General features: G+C 52.5%; 1 protein-coding gene across 7 annotated transcripts in view; it reads left to right on the forward strand.

The window, feature by feature from the left end:
- Positions 1 to 19,558, forward strand: part of LOC103190579 (misshapen-like kinase 1) — a 51,564-nt gene that overhangs the window by 21,940 nt on the left and 10,066 nt on the right. For 3 of the 7 annotated variants that reach the window (XM_042345812.1, XM_042345814.1, XM_042345813.1), the window contains exons 3-17: positions 1,914 to 1,970; positions 4,675 to 4,800; positions 5,489 to 5,599; positions 5,956 to 6,046; positions 6,490 to 6,620; positions 7,053 to 7,107; positions 8,230 to 8,308; positions 9,695 to 9,870; positions 10,383 to 10,452; positions 12,014 to 12,221; positions 12,582 to 12,698; positions 13,155 to 13,241; positions 16,646 to 16,882; positions 17,236 to 17,418; positions 17,921 to 18,190. In XM_042345812.1, the coding sequence (XP_042201746.1) occupies positions 1,914 to 1,970; positions 4,675 to 4,800; positions 5,489 to 5,599; positions 5,956 to 6,046; positions 6,490 to 6,620; positions 7,053 to 7,107; positions 8,230 to 8,308; positions 9,695 to 9,870; positions 10,383 to 10,452; positions 12,014 to 12,221; positions 12,582 to 12,698; positions 13,155 to 13,241; positions 16,646 to 16,882; positions 17,236 to 17,418; positions 17,921 to 18,190 (1,998 nt within the window). The remainder of the gene's footprint in view (positions 1 to 1,913; positions 1,971 to 4,674; positions 4,801 to 5,488; positions 5,600 to 5,955; positions 6,047 to 6,489; positions 6,621 to 7,052; positions 7,108 to 8,229; positions 8,309 to 9,694; positions 9,871 to 10,382; positions 10,453 to 12,013; positions 12,222 to 12,581; positions 12,699 to 13,154; positions 13,242 to 16,645; positions 16,883 to 17,235; positions 17,419 to 17,920; positions 18,191 to 19,558) is intronic. The other 4 variants (XM_042345815.1, XM_042345816.1, XM_042345817.1 and 1 more) reach the window with 2 other exon arrangements.

The raw sequence follows: 19,558 nt of genomic DNA on the forward strand, positions 1-19,558 counted from the left end.
TGGCTTATAACGTGGTGCTAACACATGGACCCGGCTGACTCTGCCTTCAGCCTCTCTGCCCCCACCCTCCGTAGCATCATCCCACGGTCCCTTCGCCTCGCTCCCTCCCTCGCCTCCTTCAAGGCCCGTCTCAAGATGCTCTTCGGCCAACCGTGCCTTCGGTCACCCTCCTACCCCTACCCTCCCCGCCCACCCCGACCCCTCCTGATCCCAACCCCCAGTTCGGGTCCAAATCCCTGACTGTCCGGGGCCTTGGGACATCCTCCCGACGTGGATGTGTAAGTGTCGTTTGTTGTTGTTTGGCGTGTTATTTCCTCTTATGAGCAGTTTGTGCTTGTGATGGTTTCAGAGCGACTTACAATACAAAAGAATCAGATTCTGCACAATATGGCCTCTGTAAATGAACCAGCTGGGAATTATATAAGCATTGGGCTCTGCTTCACTTGCTTTTAGAGACGAGACACTTGGCCAGGAGACAAATCGGGTTTCAATTGGTTTACATTTTTAAAAAGCTTAGTGAATTTTAAGATGGCAAAAGCTTCAAGTAAGCAGCCTGATTAATTGACGTCTCTTCTTCTTTGTTTGTTGCCGCATATTTGCTGCCACGTTTGCCCACGAGATGTCTCAAAGCGCTTCACGGAATCCCACCGTGCGTTGAAACGTCTCAAAGTGATTCACGGAATATACTGCAAAGTGCAGTGACTGTATTTTGTGGGCGACATGTTCCAGTTCTTACGTTCAAGCGCTCCGGGACGCTATTTCCGTGTGAAGGGCGCTATATAAATGCATGTTGTTGTTGTTGTTGTTGTTTGGGCCGTTCTTCCTCCCAAGATCTCGCTCGCTGCATAGTGGGAAGGATTCCTTTCGATCCGTGCTGGGTAGACCAGTAAATGCCAGTTGAATCATGTGATGTCTGCACTGCAGTCTCTTCTCCACAGATGCAGTCAGCCTCAAGTGTGCGTGTGGTGTGTGTTTGTGCGCTTCGCTCTTCAGGGATTGCAATAAAAACCCGTGTTATGACTTTTCGGTCGGCGTGACTCACTCGTCTTCAAATCACTCGATTCCCTCGCACCTCCCTACCTCTCCGACCTGCTTGCCCACCCACCCATCCCACCCGTTCCACCACCCGTTGCCTCCGCTCGGCTGGCTCCGGCCTCCTGTTTGTCCCTCGTCCCACCCATCGGCGGCCGTGCCCTCAGCCACTACGCTCCGAAACTCTGGAACTCTCTCCCTCGATCCCTCCAGCTACCCCCCCCCTCCCTATCTCCCCCTTTCAAACCTCACCTAAAGACTTTTCTTTTTGATCGTGCTTACGGTCACCTCCCCCCTCCCTCACCCCCTGACTCGATGTCAGACTCCCTCTGCCCCTGGCCTACCCAGGAATCTAACCCAGGTCCTCTGACTTGCGAGGCGAGTGCTCTAACCACTAGGCCACGGGATTCAATGTTGCGTAAGTCAGATGGATGCATTTTCAATGTGTTTCAACAAGTTCACATGTTATGCAGGCAACAAGGAACCTTGTGTTTATTGAGCTCTGTGGGGATGAGTCCTGTAGCTTAGTGGTTAGAGCACTCGCCTCGCAAGCAAGACGATCTGGGTTTGATTCCTGGCAGAGCAAAACTTTTGCGGGGGTAATAATCCCTTCCAAAAATAAAATAATTTGATCACTCAATCCACGACTGTTTGTGGGACACTGCTGTGCGCAATTGGCTGCCACATTTCTCCTACCAAAATACAGTTACTCCCTCCTTATATCCTGTGAAGCGCTTTGAGACGTCTCGAAAACATAAGACACTGTATCAAATGCAAGGATTATTATGATGATGATGAGCAGCCGGTACCTGCAGGTCTGTTCTCTCCAAATAGCCAGAGATAATCTGACATCTTGTTCCATCTTGTTTCCCTCTTCCCAGGGTCGACATGTCAAAACAGGGCAGCTCGCAGCGATCAAAGTCATGGATGTCACGGAGGTAAGCCCACCGTTTGGTTGTAAGCGTTCTAACAGACCTTTGGTCACTTCTGGGCGGGACTGCCCTCAACGCAGGGGTTGTCCTGGATGCTGGGACCAGCACTGTTTTTGGTGAGCAGTTGTCATTAACTTTCCATTAGCCCAAGATGCCTCAATGGATAACTGGCAAGTGCTTTGTTCACCTCACGGTCCCTCCACTGGCCTCCTCTCTCCCCACCGTTAATACCTGCCTAAAGCCCCTTCTTAATATACAATTTATCCCCCCACTCGCCTCTTTCAAGGACCCAACTCAAGACTACTTTGCGACCGCACCTTCGGTCAACCCCCCCCATCCCAACCTCCACCTCCTCCTGATCCCTACCCCCAGCTCGGGTGCAAATCCATGACTGTCCTCTCTCCTCAAAACAGTACCCGTTGCCTTCGTTCCTCCGGGTCTGGCCTCCTCCGAGTCCTCCGCTCCACCTTCGGCGGCCGGCCGTGCCTTCAGCCACTATGCCTCTGGAACTGCCTTCCTCACTCCCTTCGTCTCGCTCCCTCCCTTCCCATTTTCAGGTCTCTGCTGAAGACCTTTTTGGCTGCGCCTTTGGTCACCTTCCCTCCCCACCCTCCCCCTGGCTCAGTCCCAGGATCCATTACTGTAAAGCGCTCTGAGGCGCCGTCCGGGGTGGAGGGCGCTATATAAATCCAAGTTGTTGTTCTTGTTCAGCGCCTCCCAACGTGAAAGGCGCCGTGTAAATGTAATGTGTTGTTGTTGTTTTCTTTTCGACCGCACTTTCTAGTCACCTCAGCGCATATGAAGTACATTGAGACATCTTCCTGACGTGGAAGAGCTATGCAAATGTTGTTTTGTCCCCACTGCCTTTTATTCACACTTTGCCCAGCTTTGATCTGCTGCGAAGCGAATCTCGCAATCGTTGTGGTTTTGTGACTTCAAATCCGTTTTGAGAATCAAATTGCTTTTGAGGCCTGCAATGTGGTAAAGGGGAACTTCACCCACATGTGTGAAACCCGTGTTGTCATTGATCCGAGATAACTTTTGGGGTGAGCGAGAGAGAGAGAGATTTATTGGGGGAGGGATGAGTCGAGTGTCTGTGACACGGGAAAGCCATCACCGTCGCTTAAGCGTCTCCAAAACCAAGCTGAGAATTCTACGCACCCACCTACATATAGAAATTCCTGAAATAGATGGTTGTACTGGAATGCTCACTCTCTCTTTCCCTGGAGGGACACATCCTGGTTACCTAATTCCGAAGAGTATTAGGCGCAGGTTGACGAGAGCCAAGGCTTGGGGGTGGGGTGGGGGGAGCCCAGAGTGTGAGTTGGGGGTAACTGCTACACCTTCCTTTTCGACCGTGCTTACAGTCACCTCCACGGGCGGGGGGGGAGGGGGTTGGGGGTAAATAATCCCTTCAAAAGAAATTCTAGCAAAAAAATAATTTTTCGATCACTCAGTTGACTGTTTGTGGGCCACTGCTGTGCGCAATTGGCTGCCGCATTTGCTCACAAAATATACAGTCACAACACTTCACAGTGTGTCCTGTGAAGGGCTTGGAGACGTCGCAATGGCCTGATTAGGCGCTGCATCAAACGAAAGGATTATCATCACCAGCAATCTGCAGAGTTATTTGCTGGTTACTCAGCGCATTGATTGCTCGTGGGATAAAACTGGTCGCTGGTGAGGTGAAAGCATCAGGGCTGAAGTGGTGATTCACCACCAAGTGGGCACCTTTGACGATTACGTTGGCTGTCTGCTTTTACCTCGGGAATGATTCACACTGTGTGGCCACTGAGTTTAAACCCAGCACGTTCTCTCTAATTGCTGCTTGTTAGTCATCATTTCGAAGCCCAGCTTTGAAGCCACAACCCGATTTTTATTTGCTCACAACCCCACACCCGACCAAACTGGCCTCTCTTTTAAAATACACACACATATATATATATTAGAACATAATAATATAATCATAATCCTTGCGTTCGATATCGAGTCTTATCGCGTCTTCCGAGATGTCTCAACGACATCTCTCTCCCGGTGTCCTGTCCAAACAATAAAAATAATAATTATTATCATTATTATTATCCTATCTCAAAGCGCTTCACAGAATGTACTGTAAAGTGAATTGACTGTACAATCCACCCCATCACAAAAAAATCATTTGTTTCATTTCATGGCTGTGTGTGGGACGCCGATCGATGTGTGCAGCTGCGTTTGGCTGCAAAATGCACAGTCACTGCACTTTACATTATATCCTGTGAAGCACTTTGAGACGTCTCAACAGCGTGATAAACTGCTATATCAAATACGAGGATTATTACTAGTATTATTGTCATATTAAACGTACGGCCCCAACTGCCAGGACACTCAGATTCAACGCATGAGCACACGCCAGCATCTGACAGTAAACACTGCCGCAGTAATAGTTACTACACCTCAAAATAACCGAAATCGCTTTAAGGCTCTGGTAAAATAAATAATATTCATTGCATTTTATATGGAGCCTTTCACGTTGGGAGGACGCCTCGAAGAGCCTCATAGGATCTTCTGTAAAGCGTAGAGACTGTGTGTTTTGAAAGGCAAACGTAACGGCATCTTAATAATAATCTTTGCGTTTGGTACGGCGGCTTATCGCGTCTGCGAGACGTCTCGCAGCGCTTCACGGGATACACTGTGAAGTGAATTGAATGTCTATTGTGCCTGCTTCCCGTAGGATGAAGAAGAAGAGATCAAGCAGGAGATTAACATGCTGAAGAAGTACTCACACCACCGAAACATAGCGACTTACTATGGGGCCTTCATCAAAAAGAGCCCTCCAGGACACGACGATCAACTCTGGGTAAGGAGACGCGTCTAACGTGCAGCTTTCGTTTGTGTAGCTTGCGTGAGGACCTCACCTTTTGACCGTCACCTCTCTCAGGTCAGATTCGGCCACTGTCAAGCGCTTGACACTAACCCGCGTGAAGGGAGCTACATAAATGAAAGCTGTTGTGAATGTATGGAACTCGCTACCCCAAAGGGCTGTTGACGCTCAGTCCTTGAACATATTCAAGACTGAGATAGATAGATTTCTTATTGCAAAAGGGATTAAGGGATATGGGGATAAGGCAGGGTCAGGTTATCAGCTGGAGATAGATTAGAAGATCAGCCATGATTGAATGGCGGGGCAGGCTCGAAGGGCCGAATGGCCTACTCCTGCTCCTACATGTTATGTTAGAGGAAGGAATGCCCTTGTGGCTACTGAAGCTTTTAAGGCCAGAGCATTTGAAAAGGAATTGGATCCAAAGCTTTGATGAGGAACGAAGTGGAAGATTAAAGGGGAAAGGTGGGCGGGGGGGGGGAGAGAGAGAGAGCAGGGAATGGGGTTAGAGTAGAGAGCTCCAGTGTGGGGAACGAGCCCCAGCAATGAATTGGGGTGATAGTGGGGATGTGAGTGAGCGCCAGCAGAGAAGTGTTACAATGGGGGGGGAAAGGTTTCAGAGCGGGAGCTCTTATCCAGGCTGTGCCTTGTCTCGCCCCTTCTCTAGCTGGTGATGGAGTTCTGCGGGGCTGGATCTGTGACGGACCTGGTGAAGAACACTAAAGGAAATGCTCTAAAAGAAGAGTGGATTGCCTACATCTGCCGGGAAATCTTGAGGGTAAGCCTTGCTCAGCGGGCTCCGGCCTGCTCCACGTCCCCCGCCCTGCCCGCCCTACCATCGGTGTTCGGGCCTTCAACCTCTCCGCCCCCACCCCCCGACCCCGCCCCACCCTTTGGCACTCCATCCCACAGTCCCTCCACCTCGCTCCCTCCTTCCCTTCCTTCAAGGTACCTCTCGTAAACCCTCCTCTTCAACCAACCGCACCTTCGGTCACCCTCCTACTCTCTCCCCCGACCCCTGCCCTCCAACCCTCCCGATGAGGCTGTTTCAAATGCAATAATAATAATAATAATCTTATTATTGAAGAGATTTGACGTGAAGTGTCTTTTCTCCCCCACTCCCTGCTCCCTTAGGGATTGACACATCTACACGCACACAAAGTCATTCACAGAGACATCAAGGGACAGAATGTCTTACTGACGGAAAACGCTGAGGTGAAGCTAGGTGAGTGCCCTCCCCTGGCAGACGTTAGAATAAGGAGCACTCTTATGGACTAGTCACTGGTGACGGCATTACCCGCGATTTGTAAAGGGAACGTCTTCTGTAGTCTCAACAACTCGGTGTTTCACTATGGAAGGGTTTGGCGGGGTGGGTGAGGGAGTTATTTGAGCCGTGTCTGCTGGTGCTCGCGACTCTTAATCCCATTCCCTTGCTCTCTCTCTCTCTTCCCCCCCACCCCCCTTACATCGTGTCTATGCTGGTGCTCGCTCCCCCCACACGCTGGAGCTCTCACCTCTAACCCCCTCCGTTCTCCTGCTCTCTCTCCCTGTTTTTTGTTGGGCTACATTGTGCTCGATGGACACTCTGAACAATGGAATGATGGGTCTCTCTCTCTATCTCTCTCTCTCTCTCTCCCTCTCTCTCTCTCTCTCTCTCTCTCTCTGCAGTTGACTTTGGTGTGAGTGCTCAGCTGGACCGGACAGTGGGAAGAAGAAACACTTTCATCGGGACCCCATACTGGATGGCACCCGAAGTAATAGCGTGCGATGAGAACCCAGACGCCACCTATGACTACAGGGTACGTGGGCAGCTGAGCTCAGGCCAGTGGTCAGAGCACTCGCCCCGCAAGCGAGAGGACCTGGGTTCCGTTCCAAAGCCGGGTGAAATGTTGGGCACGTTTCCTTGCGCCAGACACACGCGCACACACACATGCGCGCGCACCTCTCCACGTTACAGTGTATCCCTGCGAAGCGCTTTGAGACGTCACAAAGACCTGATAAGGCACTATATCAAATGCAAGGTTTATTATTATTAATACTAATTGAGACTGTATTTGGTCGGCGAAACTCGCCAGCCAGTTGCGCACAGCGGTGTCCCACAAACTGTCGTTAATAATAATGATCATAATAGCCTCCTAATAATAATAGTGCTGTTAATAATAACTGCCATAGATCTCGAGAGTGCCAAAACATCTGCTTTTGAACTCAACGCATGTTGTTTTTCTTTGCAGAGTGACATTTGGTCTTTGGGAATCACAGCCATTGAAATGGCAGAGGGTGCACCACGTAAGTATTTCCTTGGACGGGAGTGGGAGATGAAGACAGAAATGTCACAGCTCGTTGACTCTTCCCCTCCCTCACCCCCACCCACCTACCAGCCCCTTCCCCAGCCTGGGAGCAAGAGGGGAAACTGAATAGGAGTATCAGTGGAGGGGTGGTGGGGTGTCATTTACACTCTTGTAATTAAATTACGGAATGAACTGGAGCCCTGTAGCATAGTGGCAAGCGAGAGGATCCAGGTTCGATTCCTGGGCGGGTCAGGTCAGGATGAAACCTTAGGCAAGTTTCCTCACACACACACACACACACACCCCTCTGTTTACCAGCAGTAAGCCGGAACCTGCTTGTTAGTCGATTGGCGGATCGCTTTACCAGGGGATAATAAACCCTCCACAAAGAATAATTTGGTCACTCAATCCACGACTGTTTGTGAGACGTCACTGTGCGCAATTGGCTGCCGCGTTTCACCCACAAAACACGCAGTCACTACACTTTACGGTATGCTCCGTGAAGTTGAAGTGTCTCGATGTGATAAGGCGCTGTATCAAATGCAAGGATTATTATTATTGCTATAATTGAAGTATGGAATTAAAAGCGAAAAGGGGATGGTTTCTGACTCTGGGCCCATTCGGATGGCGCTAATGCCAAATTATTAGTAATAACATTATTACCTACAAATGCTGGTAATTTGTTTACCTTTTGCAATTCATAAATAGTGCGTTTCGTCCACCAAAATACCTTAGAGCTATATTGGAACCATTTAGATTTACAGCACAGAAGGCGGCCACAAAATACACAGTCACTCCCCTTTACAGTATATTCAGTGAAGCGCTTTGAGACGTCTCAGCGACGTGATAAGGAGCTGTGTCCAAACTCGAGGATTATTATTATAGTAAATCCCTTTTGAGACATATACACTGGTTACCAAATGCAAGGCTGAGGATCACACCCAGTTATTTCAGCTGAATAACTCCACATAAGAAACGAGTCTCAGTAGGTGGGGGGGCAGGGGGGGTTGTATAAATTGCTGTTTCTATTGAATGTCAGTTTGTGATATCCTATGTTTTTTTTCCCCTCCTTTATTTTCTCCTTTTCCCCCCCACCCCCCTCTTTTCTGTTTCACCTCAGCTCTGTGTGATATGCATCCAATGCGGGCCTTGTTTCTTATCCCAAGAAACCCCCCTCCCAGGTTAAAATCTAAGAAATGGTAAGTGATTTATTTATTTTGGGGGGGGGTGGGGGGTCAGCCGGGTGTCTCCCACACACACACACACGCGCACACGCACGCACACGCACGGAAACCCATCACTACAAATCCTGTGAAGTGCTTTGAGACGTACTCCTTGTGTTAAGTGAAATACTACTATCGGAGTCCCTGTAGCACAGGGGTGAGAGCCCTCGCTTCGCAAGCGAGAGGACCCGGGTTCGATTCCCGGGCGGGTCGGGTTAGGGCGAAATCTTAGGCAAGTTTCCTTACTGCACACGCGCACACACGCACACACATACACACACACACGCCTGTTTTACCAGCAGTAAATCTGGTATCTGCTCCTGAGAACTTGGCACAGAGCCGTATTATCAGCTGCTTCAGAACCGCCCACTGCTGCTGGACGTGCGTCTGTCCCTGCGCGCGCGCGTGTGTGTGTTGTGTTGTGTGCGCGCGTGGTGTGTGTGTGCGCGAGCGTGCGCGCGCTGTGTGCGCGCGTGGTGTGTGTGTGCGAGCGTGCGTGCGTGCGCGCGCGCGCGTGTGTGTGTTGTGTTGTGTGCGCGGCGTGGTGTGTTGTGTGCGCGAGCGTGCGCACGGCGTGTGGCGCGTGGTGTGTGTGTGCGAGCGTGCGTGCGCGAGCGCGCGTGTGTTGTGTGTGGAGAAGAAATCTTTTTTTTTTCAATTCTGTCGCCACCTGGTGGCCAGCTGAACCGTAGAAACAGGAGGAGGCCATTCAGCCCCTCGAGCCTGTTCCGACGTTCTATAAGATTGCGGCTGACCTGTACCTCAAGTCCAGTGATACCCGCCTGTGCCCCGTATCCCCTAATACCCTGACCTAACAAATGGCTCCTTCAAATAATAATAAAAATAATAATCATAATAATAATAAATTGATCACTCAATCTACGGCTGTTTGTGGGACGCTGCTGTGCGCAACTGGCTGCCGCGTTTCGCCCACAAAACACACAGTCGATTCGCTTCACAGCGCATCTGTCGCTGCCTTGGGACGTCCTCTCGACGTGGAAGGCAGACGCTGTGTAAATGTCGTTTGCCGTTGCTGAGGAACTCTAGACCACTCTTCCTCAATCCCTCTGCCTTGCTCCCTTCCTTCCCCATCTGCGGGTCGCGCCATAAGACTTCCCCCTTGCTTCTCCTCCCCCCCACCCCCACGGCCCAGCATTGTGTCAAACGCTCTGACGTTACCCAGCGTGGGGGGGGGGCTGCGAAAATGCAAGTTGTTGTGCTCCCGAACCGTGTGTATAAATGTAACGTGTTGTTAGTGTTGCCTAACTTTTCCTTTGCTTTTTCTGGAAAGAAACGTAATGTGGCGTATGTGTGTCTCTCTCTCTCTCTCTCCCCCTCTCTCTCTCTCTCTCTCTTCGTCAGGTCGCGGAGGTTCATAGAGTTTATCGAGAACTGTCTGATCAAAAACTACACCCAAAGACCCTCGACCGAGCAGCTCCTGAAGCACAGCTTCATTCGCGACCAGCCCACAGAGCGGCAGGTCCGCATCCAGCTCAAGGACCACATCGACAGGACTCGCAAGAAGCGGGGGGAGAAAGGTGAGGATCGTGGAGCCCGCCGAGCGTAGCGGTTAGAGCCCTCGCCTCGCGAGCCAGAGGGCTACCCGGGTTCGATTCCCGGGCGGGTCAGGTCGGGGCGAAACCTTAGGCAAGTTTCCTTACCGCACAGATACACATACGCGCACACACACGCGCAGACACACCTCTGTTTGCCTAGAGGTAAGTAGGAACCTATTTGTCGGTTGATTGACAAGGTAATCCCTTCAAAAAAAATTTTTTATAATAATAATGCGGTTGCTCAATCCACGAGGTGCGTGGTGGCGTCGCTGGGCGCAATTGGCTGCCGCGTTTCGCTCTCAAAGCGCACACAGGTCACTCCACTTGACAGTGTATCCCGGGAAGCGCTTTGAGACGTCTCGAAGGCGCTGTGTGAAATGGCGGGATTGTTATTATCATTCTTATCACTACGGAGGCCGATTGCGCCCAGCGACGTTCCCCCACAAACAGTCTGTTCAAACTGGAGGAATATTTCTTCTATTTCCACTCAACAGACGAGACGGAGTACGAGTACAGCGGCAGCGAGGAAGAGGAGGACAATGTGCACGAGGAGGGTGAACCCAGGCAAGTGAAACGTAGTCGCGGGTACGCGCTTGGAGTCGGGCAAACTTTCCTTTCCTTCCCGCACCCCCACTCTCTCCCTCTCTCTCCCTCCCACCCACCAATCCTGTCACTCTTCTTGTTTTCTCCTTCACGCCTACCGGGATCGCAAGGCAGAAGGAAACTGAGGTGAATGTCTCCCCTTGTGCGTTTCAACCCGAAAAAAAAATACACAAGCACCGCAGTGCGCTCCTGCCTGGCTGTCTGGCTGCCTGCTTGCCTGGCTGCCTGCCTGCCTGTCTGTCTGTCTGCCTGCCTGCCTTTCACGTCGGGAGGACGTCCCCAAACGCTCGGCTGGGCAGTCAGGGGTGCGGACCCGAGCTGAGCAAGGGACTTGGGATCAGGATAAGTGGAGGGGTGGGGGGGTGTTAGGAGGGTGACCGAAGGCGCTTTTGGTCAAAGAGGAAGGGTATTGAGGCAGTCCTTGAAGGGAGCAAACGAGCGAGCGAGGCGGAGGGACTGCGGGATGGAGCTCCAAAGGATGGGGGCAGAGAGGCTGAAGGCCCGACTGTCGATGGTGGGGCCGGGCTGGGCAGGGGGACATGGAGCAGGCTGGAGCCCGCTGAGCGGAGGGAGCTGACGGGTTGATTATGGGGTTAGCGGGTCACAGAGGTAGGGAGGAGCGAGGCCATGCGGTCATTGCACTTCACGGTATATTCTGTGAAGCGCTTTGAGACGGCGCAGTAAGGCGCTGTATCAAAAACAAGGATTATTATTATCATATCATTATTATTATTATTAAAGAGTTCTCCATTCAGTCCCACCTCCCCCTTTTCCCACCACCTTTTAATGTTTTATCTTTTTCAAATATTTGCCTCCGTTCCGTTTTTAAAGCGGTCATCAATTCCTCTCCAAACTCCCTCCCTCCCTTCAGTCGAACATCTTTTCCCTCTCCTCTTCTCTCTTCCCTTTCCTCGGTTCCCACTCCCATCCTGTTAAGCGCCTTGGGACGTCCTCTCAATACGAAAGGCGCCGTGCAAATGGAACGTGACATTGTATTCCAGGATTTCACTCCTAAATGGCCTGGCTCTAATTTTAAGATGATGTCACCCCCCCCCACCCCCTCCCCACCCACCAGAGGAAATAGTTTCTCCTCCTCTCGCTTGTGAGAGGACCCGGGTTCCATTCCCAGGCGAGTCCGGTCAGATCGGGGTAAGACCTTAGGCAAGTTTCCTTACTCCGCACACGTACACTCAGACGCACACACGCACACACACACGCACGCCTCTGTTTACCAGCAGTCAGTAGGAACCCGGTTGTTCCTCAATCGATTGAGGGATCGCTTTTCCGGCGGGGAATATTCCCTTCAAAACAATAATGATAATAATAATGTGGTCACTCGATCCAGGACTGTTTGTGGGGACGCTGTCTGTGCGCAATTGGCTGCCGCGTTCCACACAAGTCGCCGCTCCCGCTTTGTGGTGTATCCCGTGAAGCGCTTTCGCGACGTCTCGGGCCACGTGACGAGGCGCTGACGATACCACCCCCCACTTCATCGCCGTGCGCTCTCCGCTCGCTTCTGCAGCTCGATTGTAAACCTGCCGGGCGAGTCCACGCTCCGACGGGATTTCCTACGGCTGCAGCAGGAGAACAAGGAGCGCTCGGAGGCGGTCAGGCGCCAGCAGCAGCTGGTCCTGCCTCGCCGCGACCCAGAGGAGCACAAGCGCCAACTGCTCTCCGAGCGGCAGAAGCGCATCGAGGAACAGAAGCAGCAGCGACGCCGGCTGGAGGAGGTAAAGAGCTCCCATTTCCCTGCAGCTCGTGTCCTCTCCCGCACCAGGCTCCGTGACGTTATCATCCCCGCCCTCGCTTCAAAGCCCTCCACGGCCTCGCTCCTCCCTACCTCTGTGACCTGCTAACTCCCGTTACCAACCCGTCCACTCCCTCCGCTCTGCAGGCTCAGGCTTGCTCCCCGGCCCCACCATCGACAGTCGGGCCTTCGGTCAGCCTCCCACCCTTACTGCGTTTCCCCCACAAAATACACAGTCACTACACCCCATAGCGGATCCTGTGAAGCGCTTTGAGACGTCTCGACGACGTGATGAGGCGCCGGGTCAATCGCAAGGATTATTATCGTTAATGAATTGTTTCAGCAACAACGTCGGGAGAGGGAGGTTCGGAAGCAGCAGGAGAAGGAACATCAGCGTCAACTGGACGAGATGCAGCAGATCCGGAGAGAGGAGGAGAGGCGACAGGCAGAGAGGGAACAGGTACACCGGGCTAGACCTCGCCAGGCAACACACACACATCACTTACCCCCCCCGCCCGCCTGCCCGTCCAACGCTGACTCAGGTTCCTGGGCACACAACCACAAGTTTCCTTACTCCTCAGACACCCAAGCCTCTTGTTTCCCAGCAGTTAGTAGGAACCCGCTTGTTAGTCGATTGGCGGCTCGCTTTTCCGGGGGTAATAATCCCTCAAGAGAAAACAATAATAAATCGGTCACTCGATCCACGACTGTTTCGTGGGGACGTTGCTGGGCGCGATTGGCTGCAGTGTATGGTGACGCGCTTTGAGAAGGCGCTGAAATCAAATGCGAGGATTATTATTATTATACTTACTTACTTACCTACTTACTTACTTTTGAAGCTCCTCTGGCTGTTTGCTAACCGCTTGTTTCCTCTCTTCACCTGTTGGTCGGTCTGTCTGTTCTGATGCCTTTCCAGGAGTACATCAGGCACCAGTTAGAGGAGGAACAGAGGCAGTTAGAGATACTTCAACAGCAGCTACTGCAAGAACAGGCTTTGCTTCTGGTAAATTGTGTTGGCCACAGCTCCCTGTCACCCACTCCTCCTCATATCATTTCCCCAACTCTTTGCTCCTAACCCTATATATTATATATATATATATAATTTTTTTTAGGGGGTCATGCAACATTTTTACAGAGTGACCAGAGTTGATTGATTGTTCCATCCTTTCCATTAAAAATAAATTAATCTGACTGCCGCGGGTGGGACGTTCAGGGTTATAATAATAATATTATTATTATTACAATTAATATCTTTATATTTAGCATCCGACAATTTTATAGTAGATGAGAGGGTGTGCTGGCTCTCAGAACGAGCTCTCTGTTTAACTCCCTCCCCCCAACCACCCCCTCCCACACTTCCCCTTGCCTTTTGTCCATACATTTTCCCCCTTTCGAAATACTTCAATAGTAACAATACTAATAATAATACGGTCACTCAATCCCCGACTGTTTGTGGGACACTGCAGTCCGCAATTGACTGCCCACAAAACACGCAGTCACTACGCTTTCCGGTGTAAGCTGTGAAGCGCTTTGAGACATCTCAAGGACGTGATAAGGCACCGTATGAAATGCAAGGATTAGTATTAGTATTAGTAGTGTTATTATTGTATATAAATAGTCTCCAGTTAGACAGACTCCTGTTGTTAACGGTTGGTTAGCTGGTTATACATGTGAATTTGTTTTATGTCGATAGGTCCTGTGGACAGTCTCATAACTAACTGCCAAGTTGTACACAGGTTTGGACTTTCTTACACAGCCCCCCCCCCCCCCACCACCACTCACCCCCCCTCCCTTTCCCCCACACTCACCCCCACCCTGTCACACGCTTCCACCCCTTCCACCCCCAACCTCACACCACCCAAGATTTACTCTACATGCTCTCGTCAACTAAATATTGAATGACCCTCTTCGATCCCATTTCCATCTTGAGTTCAAGTGTAGTCTGTCGGTGTGTGTTGTGTGTGTGCCCGTGTCTCTCTTTCTTCCTCACAACCCTCCCGATACAGCACCAACAAACTCTGGTTCCACTCGGTCCAGTTCTAAGTCCGTCCGATTTGCACTGAGGCATGAGAGTGCGAATGGGTGACCCACTCAGTGTATAGAGTGAATCTGGCGTAAGCCTTTACCCCCTGGGCTGTGTGTTTGTGGGCTGAGGGTGGGGGGCGCGTGGGGTGCGAGAAGGAGAGGGAGTCGATTTATTGCAGTAAGGCCTGGATTTTTCTCCCCTTCCTCCTTTGAGCTTGTGGAGTTCTGTAGCTCAGGGGTTAGACCCCTCGCCTCGCAAGCCAGAGGGACCTGGGTTCGATTCCCGGGCGGGTCAGGTCAGGGCGAAACCTTAGGCAAGTTTCCTTACTCCCCCCGCGCACACGTTCCTACTTACTCAGCAGTTGTTAGTCGATGGGCGGATCGCTTCTCCGGGGTAATAATCCCTCCAAATAAATAATAAAAATCACTCAGTCCACGACTGTTTGTGGGGACGTCGCTGTGCGCAGTCGGCTGCCACCTTTTGTGGGCGAAATGCGGCAGCCAATTGCGCACAGCAGTGTCCCACAAACAATTGCGGTCTGGAGGCGAAGGAGGGAGAGGGAGGGAGGGAGATGGAGGAATCTTTAGTCTTAAGTGGGTACACTCTCCCCTCTGTGTGGTGAGTATAACACACTGTGAGCAGTGAGAGCAAATGAGCCATTAAAAACGGAGGGGTGGGGGATAGGAAACGTTTTGAGGGAGACCCTAACAGCCTGAGGGGTAGTGGATTCACTCTCTCTCTCTCTCTCTCTCTCTCTCTCACACACACAAACTCTGTGCTGAATGTGGGTCAGGTGAATGCAGTGCCTTTGATCCCCATTCAGTTCCACTCTGCATGCAGTCTCGCACGTGTCTGCGTCATGGTAATCCTTTGCTGCTCTTTGATGTGAACGGTTGAGTGTGGTGTCGTCGTGCAGCGACCGTGTCGTGTCGCCCCCACCCCCAAAGCTGCGAGGGAGACTTTTCCAGCGATTATTGGGATTTCCCCGATACTGAAACCCTGTGCTTCACTTCCTCCGCCTTCTCCACCTCCGCGCCTCCTCTTTGCCTGTCTTCGGATCGCGCTGTAAGACCTTCCTCTCCGACCGTGCCTACTGTGACCTCCCCGCTCTTCTCTCTCTCTCTCTCTCTCTCTCTGGCTCAGCGCCAGGCCACAGCACTGTTAAGCGCTCTGAGTCGCTATCCCCCTGAAAGTTTCTTTTTGGTGGTGGGGAGGGGTGGGGGTTGTTTTTTTTTTTGCTGTGCGCAATTGGCTGCCGCGTTTTCGCCCACAGAATACGGTCACTACACTTCGCCGTATATTCCGCGAAGCGCTTTGAGAACCCATTAAGGCTCTGTCACACACGCAAGGACCGTTATTATTATTGTCGTCGATCGTTTGCAACCCTCACCCCGGATGAAACTGTTCAGGCCCTTGAAATCCATTTGCTCGCGGGAGATCTTTTGATCCTGTTTCCCTGATTTTTTTTTCTCCCCCGCCCCCCCCCCCGGTCCTCGCCCGTCTATCCCTCCATCTCCTGTATAAACGCTGCCTTGTTTCACCTACGATTAATTAATTGTACGCTTTGCAGTCAATCCTCTTGAGCCATAAAACCCTTCCGAAAAGAAAAATGGAACACGCGCCTCTGGTCGCCCGCGGTCAGTAGGAACCCGCGTGTTAGTCGATTGGGGTAATCCCTTCAAATTTTTTTTAAAAAATTGGTCACTCAACCCCACGGCTGTTTGTGGGGACGTCCCCGGGCGCAATTGGCTGCCGCGTTTCGCCCACAAGACACACAGTCACTACACTTGACCAGTACACCTTGTGAAGCGCTTTGAGACGTCTCGACGACGTGATAAGGCGCTGTGTCAAAAATGCAAGGATGATGATGATGATGATGATGATTATATAAACGCAAGTCGTTGTTGATGGGGTCAGTTCTCTGTGCATGTGTGCATGGGGGGGGGTGTGGGGGGAAGAGAGAGAGAGGGAGAGAGATGGGGGGGGGGGGCAAACCCGATATAATCTCGCGTCAAGCAGCTTCACTGGTTGCACTTGTGCTAAATTTTGGCGGGACCTGCAAACGAGGGGAGGGGGGGGGGCGTGGTGGGGTGGGGGTGGGGGGAAGAGAAGGGTCTCGTGTGGTCTCTGCCTGACTGACTGCCTGCCGGGTGGGTGGGTGGGCGTGTTTGTGCTGGGAGTCCGTTCACCCCACGTTGACCGGCCGGCGTTTCGAAGCACGTTCCCCCCCAACCCCCCCCCCCCCCGGCTCGGCTGGCAAATGGTGGCGCTGAAGTTCACCGCTTTCTCTCTCTCTCTCTCTCTCTCTCTCTCTCTCCTTTATCGCCCCCCACCCCACCCCTCCGCCACAACTGTCCGTCCGTCCGTCCGCCCGCCCACAGGAGTACAAGCGCAAGCAACTGGAGGAACAGAGACAATCGGAGAGACTTCAAAGGCAGCTTCAGCAGGAACACGCTTTCCTCATGTCCCTGCAGCAGCAGCAGCTGCAGAAACAACAACAACAACAGCAGCAGCAGCAGCAACAACAACAACAACAACAACCGCCTCAAGAGAAGAAACAGCTGTATTACTACAATAAAAACGTCAATCCAAGCGACAAGCCGGCCTGGGCAAAGGAGGTGAGCCGGTCCGACTACGAACGAGAAAAGGGGTCCTCCTCGCTTTTCCACCCCATCCATCCCCCCCCCCCCCCAAAAATATAATATAGTCCCCGCACCATACCCCCTCGGCTGGCTCCGGCCGCCTGTTGGCCCCTCGCACCCTCCCTTTCCCGCTGTTGGCTGCCGCGTTTTGCCCACAGTCACTACACTATGCAGTGTGTCCCCTGAAGCGCTTTGAGACGTCTCTATTATTATTATTAAGTTGTTGTTGTGGTAACCATCCTGCCGCTCTTATTGACGTTCCCCCCCCTCCCCCTCCCTCCCTCTCTCCATCTCTCTCTCTCTCTCTCTCCCCCCCTTTCTCCACGCAGGTAGAGGAACGCTCCAAGATGAACAGGCAGAACTCGCCGGGAGCCAAGCCAAAGATGGGCACCACCATCTCCGACCCTGCACTACAGTCCCGCACGGAACCACCGGTGTCCGCCCTGGGCCCTCAGGCTTCCCAGACGCCCCCCATGCACCGCCCCGTGGAACCTCAGGGAGCACAGTCCAAGGTTATTCCCATTCCCCTTCTCTTGCCTCTCCGACCTGCTTACCCCCGCCCCCCCCCCTTCCCCTACCCACTGCCTCCCCTCGGCTGGCTCTGGCCTCCTGGCTTGTCCCTCACCCCCTCCACTCCACCGCAATCGACTCTAGTTTACGCTTGAAAGGAATCAACATTTTCTGCTTCCACCCTCCGTCTGCTCCACACAGTTACCCCTCGCTCACTGCGGCTCCGCAGATTAGTCCTGAATCCACCACCTCCACTCCCCCCTTTCAATCTCAGGCCATGTCCTCTGGTTCTACAGTTCTGGACGAGATAAAACCAGGTCTACGTTCCCTTTAGAATCTTAAACGCAATTGGATGGCCTTCTCTTTGACGTCGACCAATCTTGGGGGGCCTCGGGGGGGTTGGGGGGTGCGGAGAGACGGAGTGGGGGGTGGGGGGTAATTCTGTTGACTGTAGGTCAATTGGCCGCTGGTGTGTTAAATCTCGCTGAAACGCCTTCCCAACAGTTCCAAGTTGCCCATCGTGTTGCCCTGAAGCCGTCCTCGGCCGCAGTCCCACGGTCCCAGTCCATGCAGGACCACCCCGGCAAGAGCGTGAGCCCGATCGCCTTCCCGAGCCAGGACCCCGAGCCGGCCCGGCCAGCCCGCGGCCAGCTGCTGCGTCAGAACTCAGACCCCACCTCTGAGACCCCTGCCGGACCTCCTCCACCCCTTTCCGAGACCGCCCGAAGCCAACTGGGGCCGTGGGTGAAGATTGGCGATGAGGCGCCCCCCAAGGTAACGTTGGCGAGTGGGGTGGGGGTGGGGGGAGGGGGAAAGGGGGAGAAAACGGAACCAAAACGGCCTCCCAGCGGGTTGGTTACCAGCAGCTTCTGCAGTGTCCTGGACTGTCGTACTCAAGCCAGGGAGAGGGGGAGAGAGAGACACAGAGAGAGAAAGAGAGGAGGCGGGGGCCGCTGTTCTTTTCTTTGGGATCAGGTGGGGGAAGGCGAGGTAACACCCCTTCGTAGCATCCGTTGTTTTATATCAGCGAGAAGGAGCTCCTCTTCCTCCGCGCTCCCCCGCCTTCCCGCCCGTTCACGGTGAAATCATCACCAGCTGCAGTTTCGGCAGTTATTTCTCTCCGCGGCCCTTTCCTCCTTTCCTCTTTTCAAGAAGAAACACAAACTCGGGCTGCGACGTGTGATGGATATTGACTTTTCCTCGTGTCCTCGGTCCTGTCCGTAACCGTTTGCCTCAGTCGCTGTTTGTACTGTTTGCGATTTCAGCTCTGCTCTCTGGATGTTTTACTCTCTCGGATCTAGGTTTTACCTCCCAGCAACTGCCACCCCACCCCCACCCCCTTTCTGTGTCTGTCTGTGTGTCTCTGTCTTTGTCTGTCTCTCTGTGTGTCTCGCTCTGTCCTCCCTATGTGTGTCTCTCTCTCTCTCTGTGTCTGTCTGTGTGTCTCTGTCTTTGTCTGTCTCTGTGTGTGTGTGTGTGTGTGTGTGTGTCTCTCTCTCTCTGTCTCTCTATGTGTCTTTCTCTCTGTCTCCGTCTCTCTGTGTGTATGTCTCTCCCTGTCTCTGATATCCTCCCTCTCTACACTACCCCATCTAGAACTTCACAATTAGGAAGTTAGCATGGGTTAGAGACACAGTAACGCTCCTCTACACTGTGCGTCCGTCCACACTCCCAGGTCAGGGTTAGAGACACAGTAACGCTCCCTCTACACTGTCCGTCCACACTCCCAGGTCAGGGTTAGAGACTCAGTAACGCTCCCTCTACACTGTGTGTCCGTCCACACTCCCAGGTCAGGGTTAGAGACACAGTAACGCTCTCTCTACACTGTGTGTCCACACTCCCAGGTCAGGGTTAGAGACACAGTAACGCTCCCTCTACACTGTGTGTCCACAACTCATCTCGGAGATGTTTTAAGGCCCTGTATCAAATGCCAGGGTTATTATTGTCGCGATTCCCTTCTCTCCCTACTGTGTGCATCAAATCACCGTGTTAGTGAAAACTGAGGCCAATTGCGTCTGACCTCAGTTAACCTTGGAAAAACACCTGGCATATGAGCCACAAAAGATGTTTGATCTGCAAGCCTCTCTCGCTCTCTCCCTCTCTCTTCCCCTCTCTCCCCCTCCCACAAACGTGTCTTTGTAA

Source organism: Callorhinchus milii, unplaced genomic scaffold, assembly GCF_018977255.1.
Source record: "Callorhinchus milii isolate IMCB2004 unplaced genomic scaffold, IMCB_Cmil_1.0 Scaffold105, whole genome shotgun sequence".
Lineage (NCBI taxonomy): Eukaryota > Metazoa > Chordata > Chondrichthyes > Chimaeriformes > Callorhinchidae > Callorhinchus > Callorhinchus milii.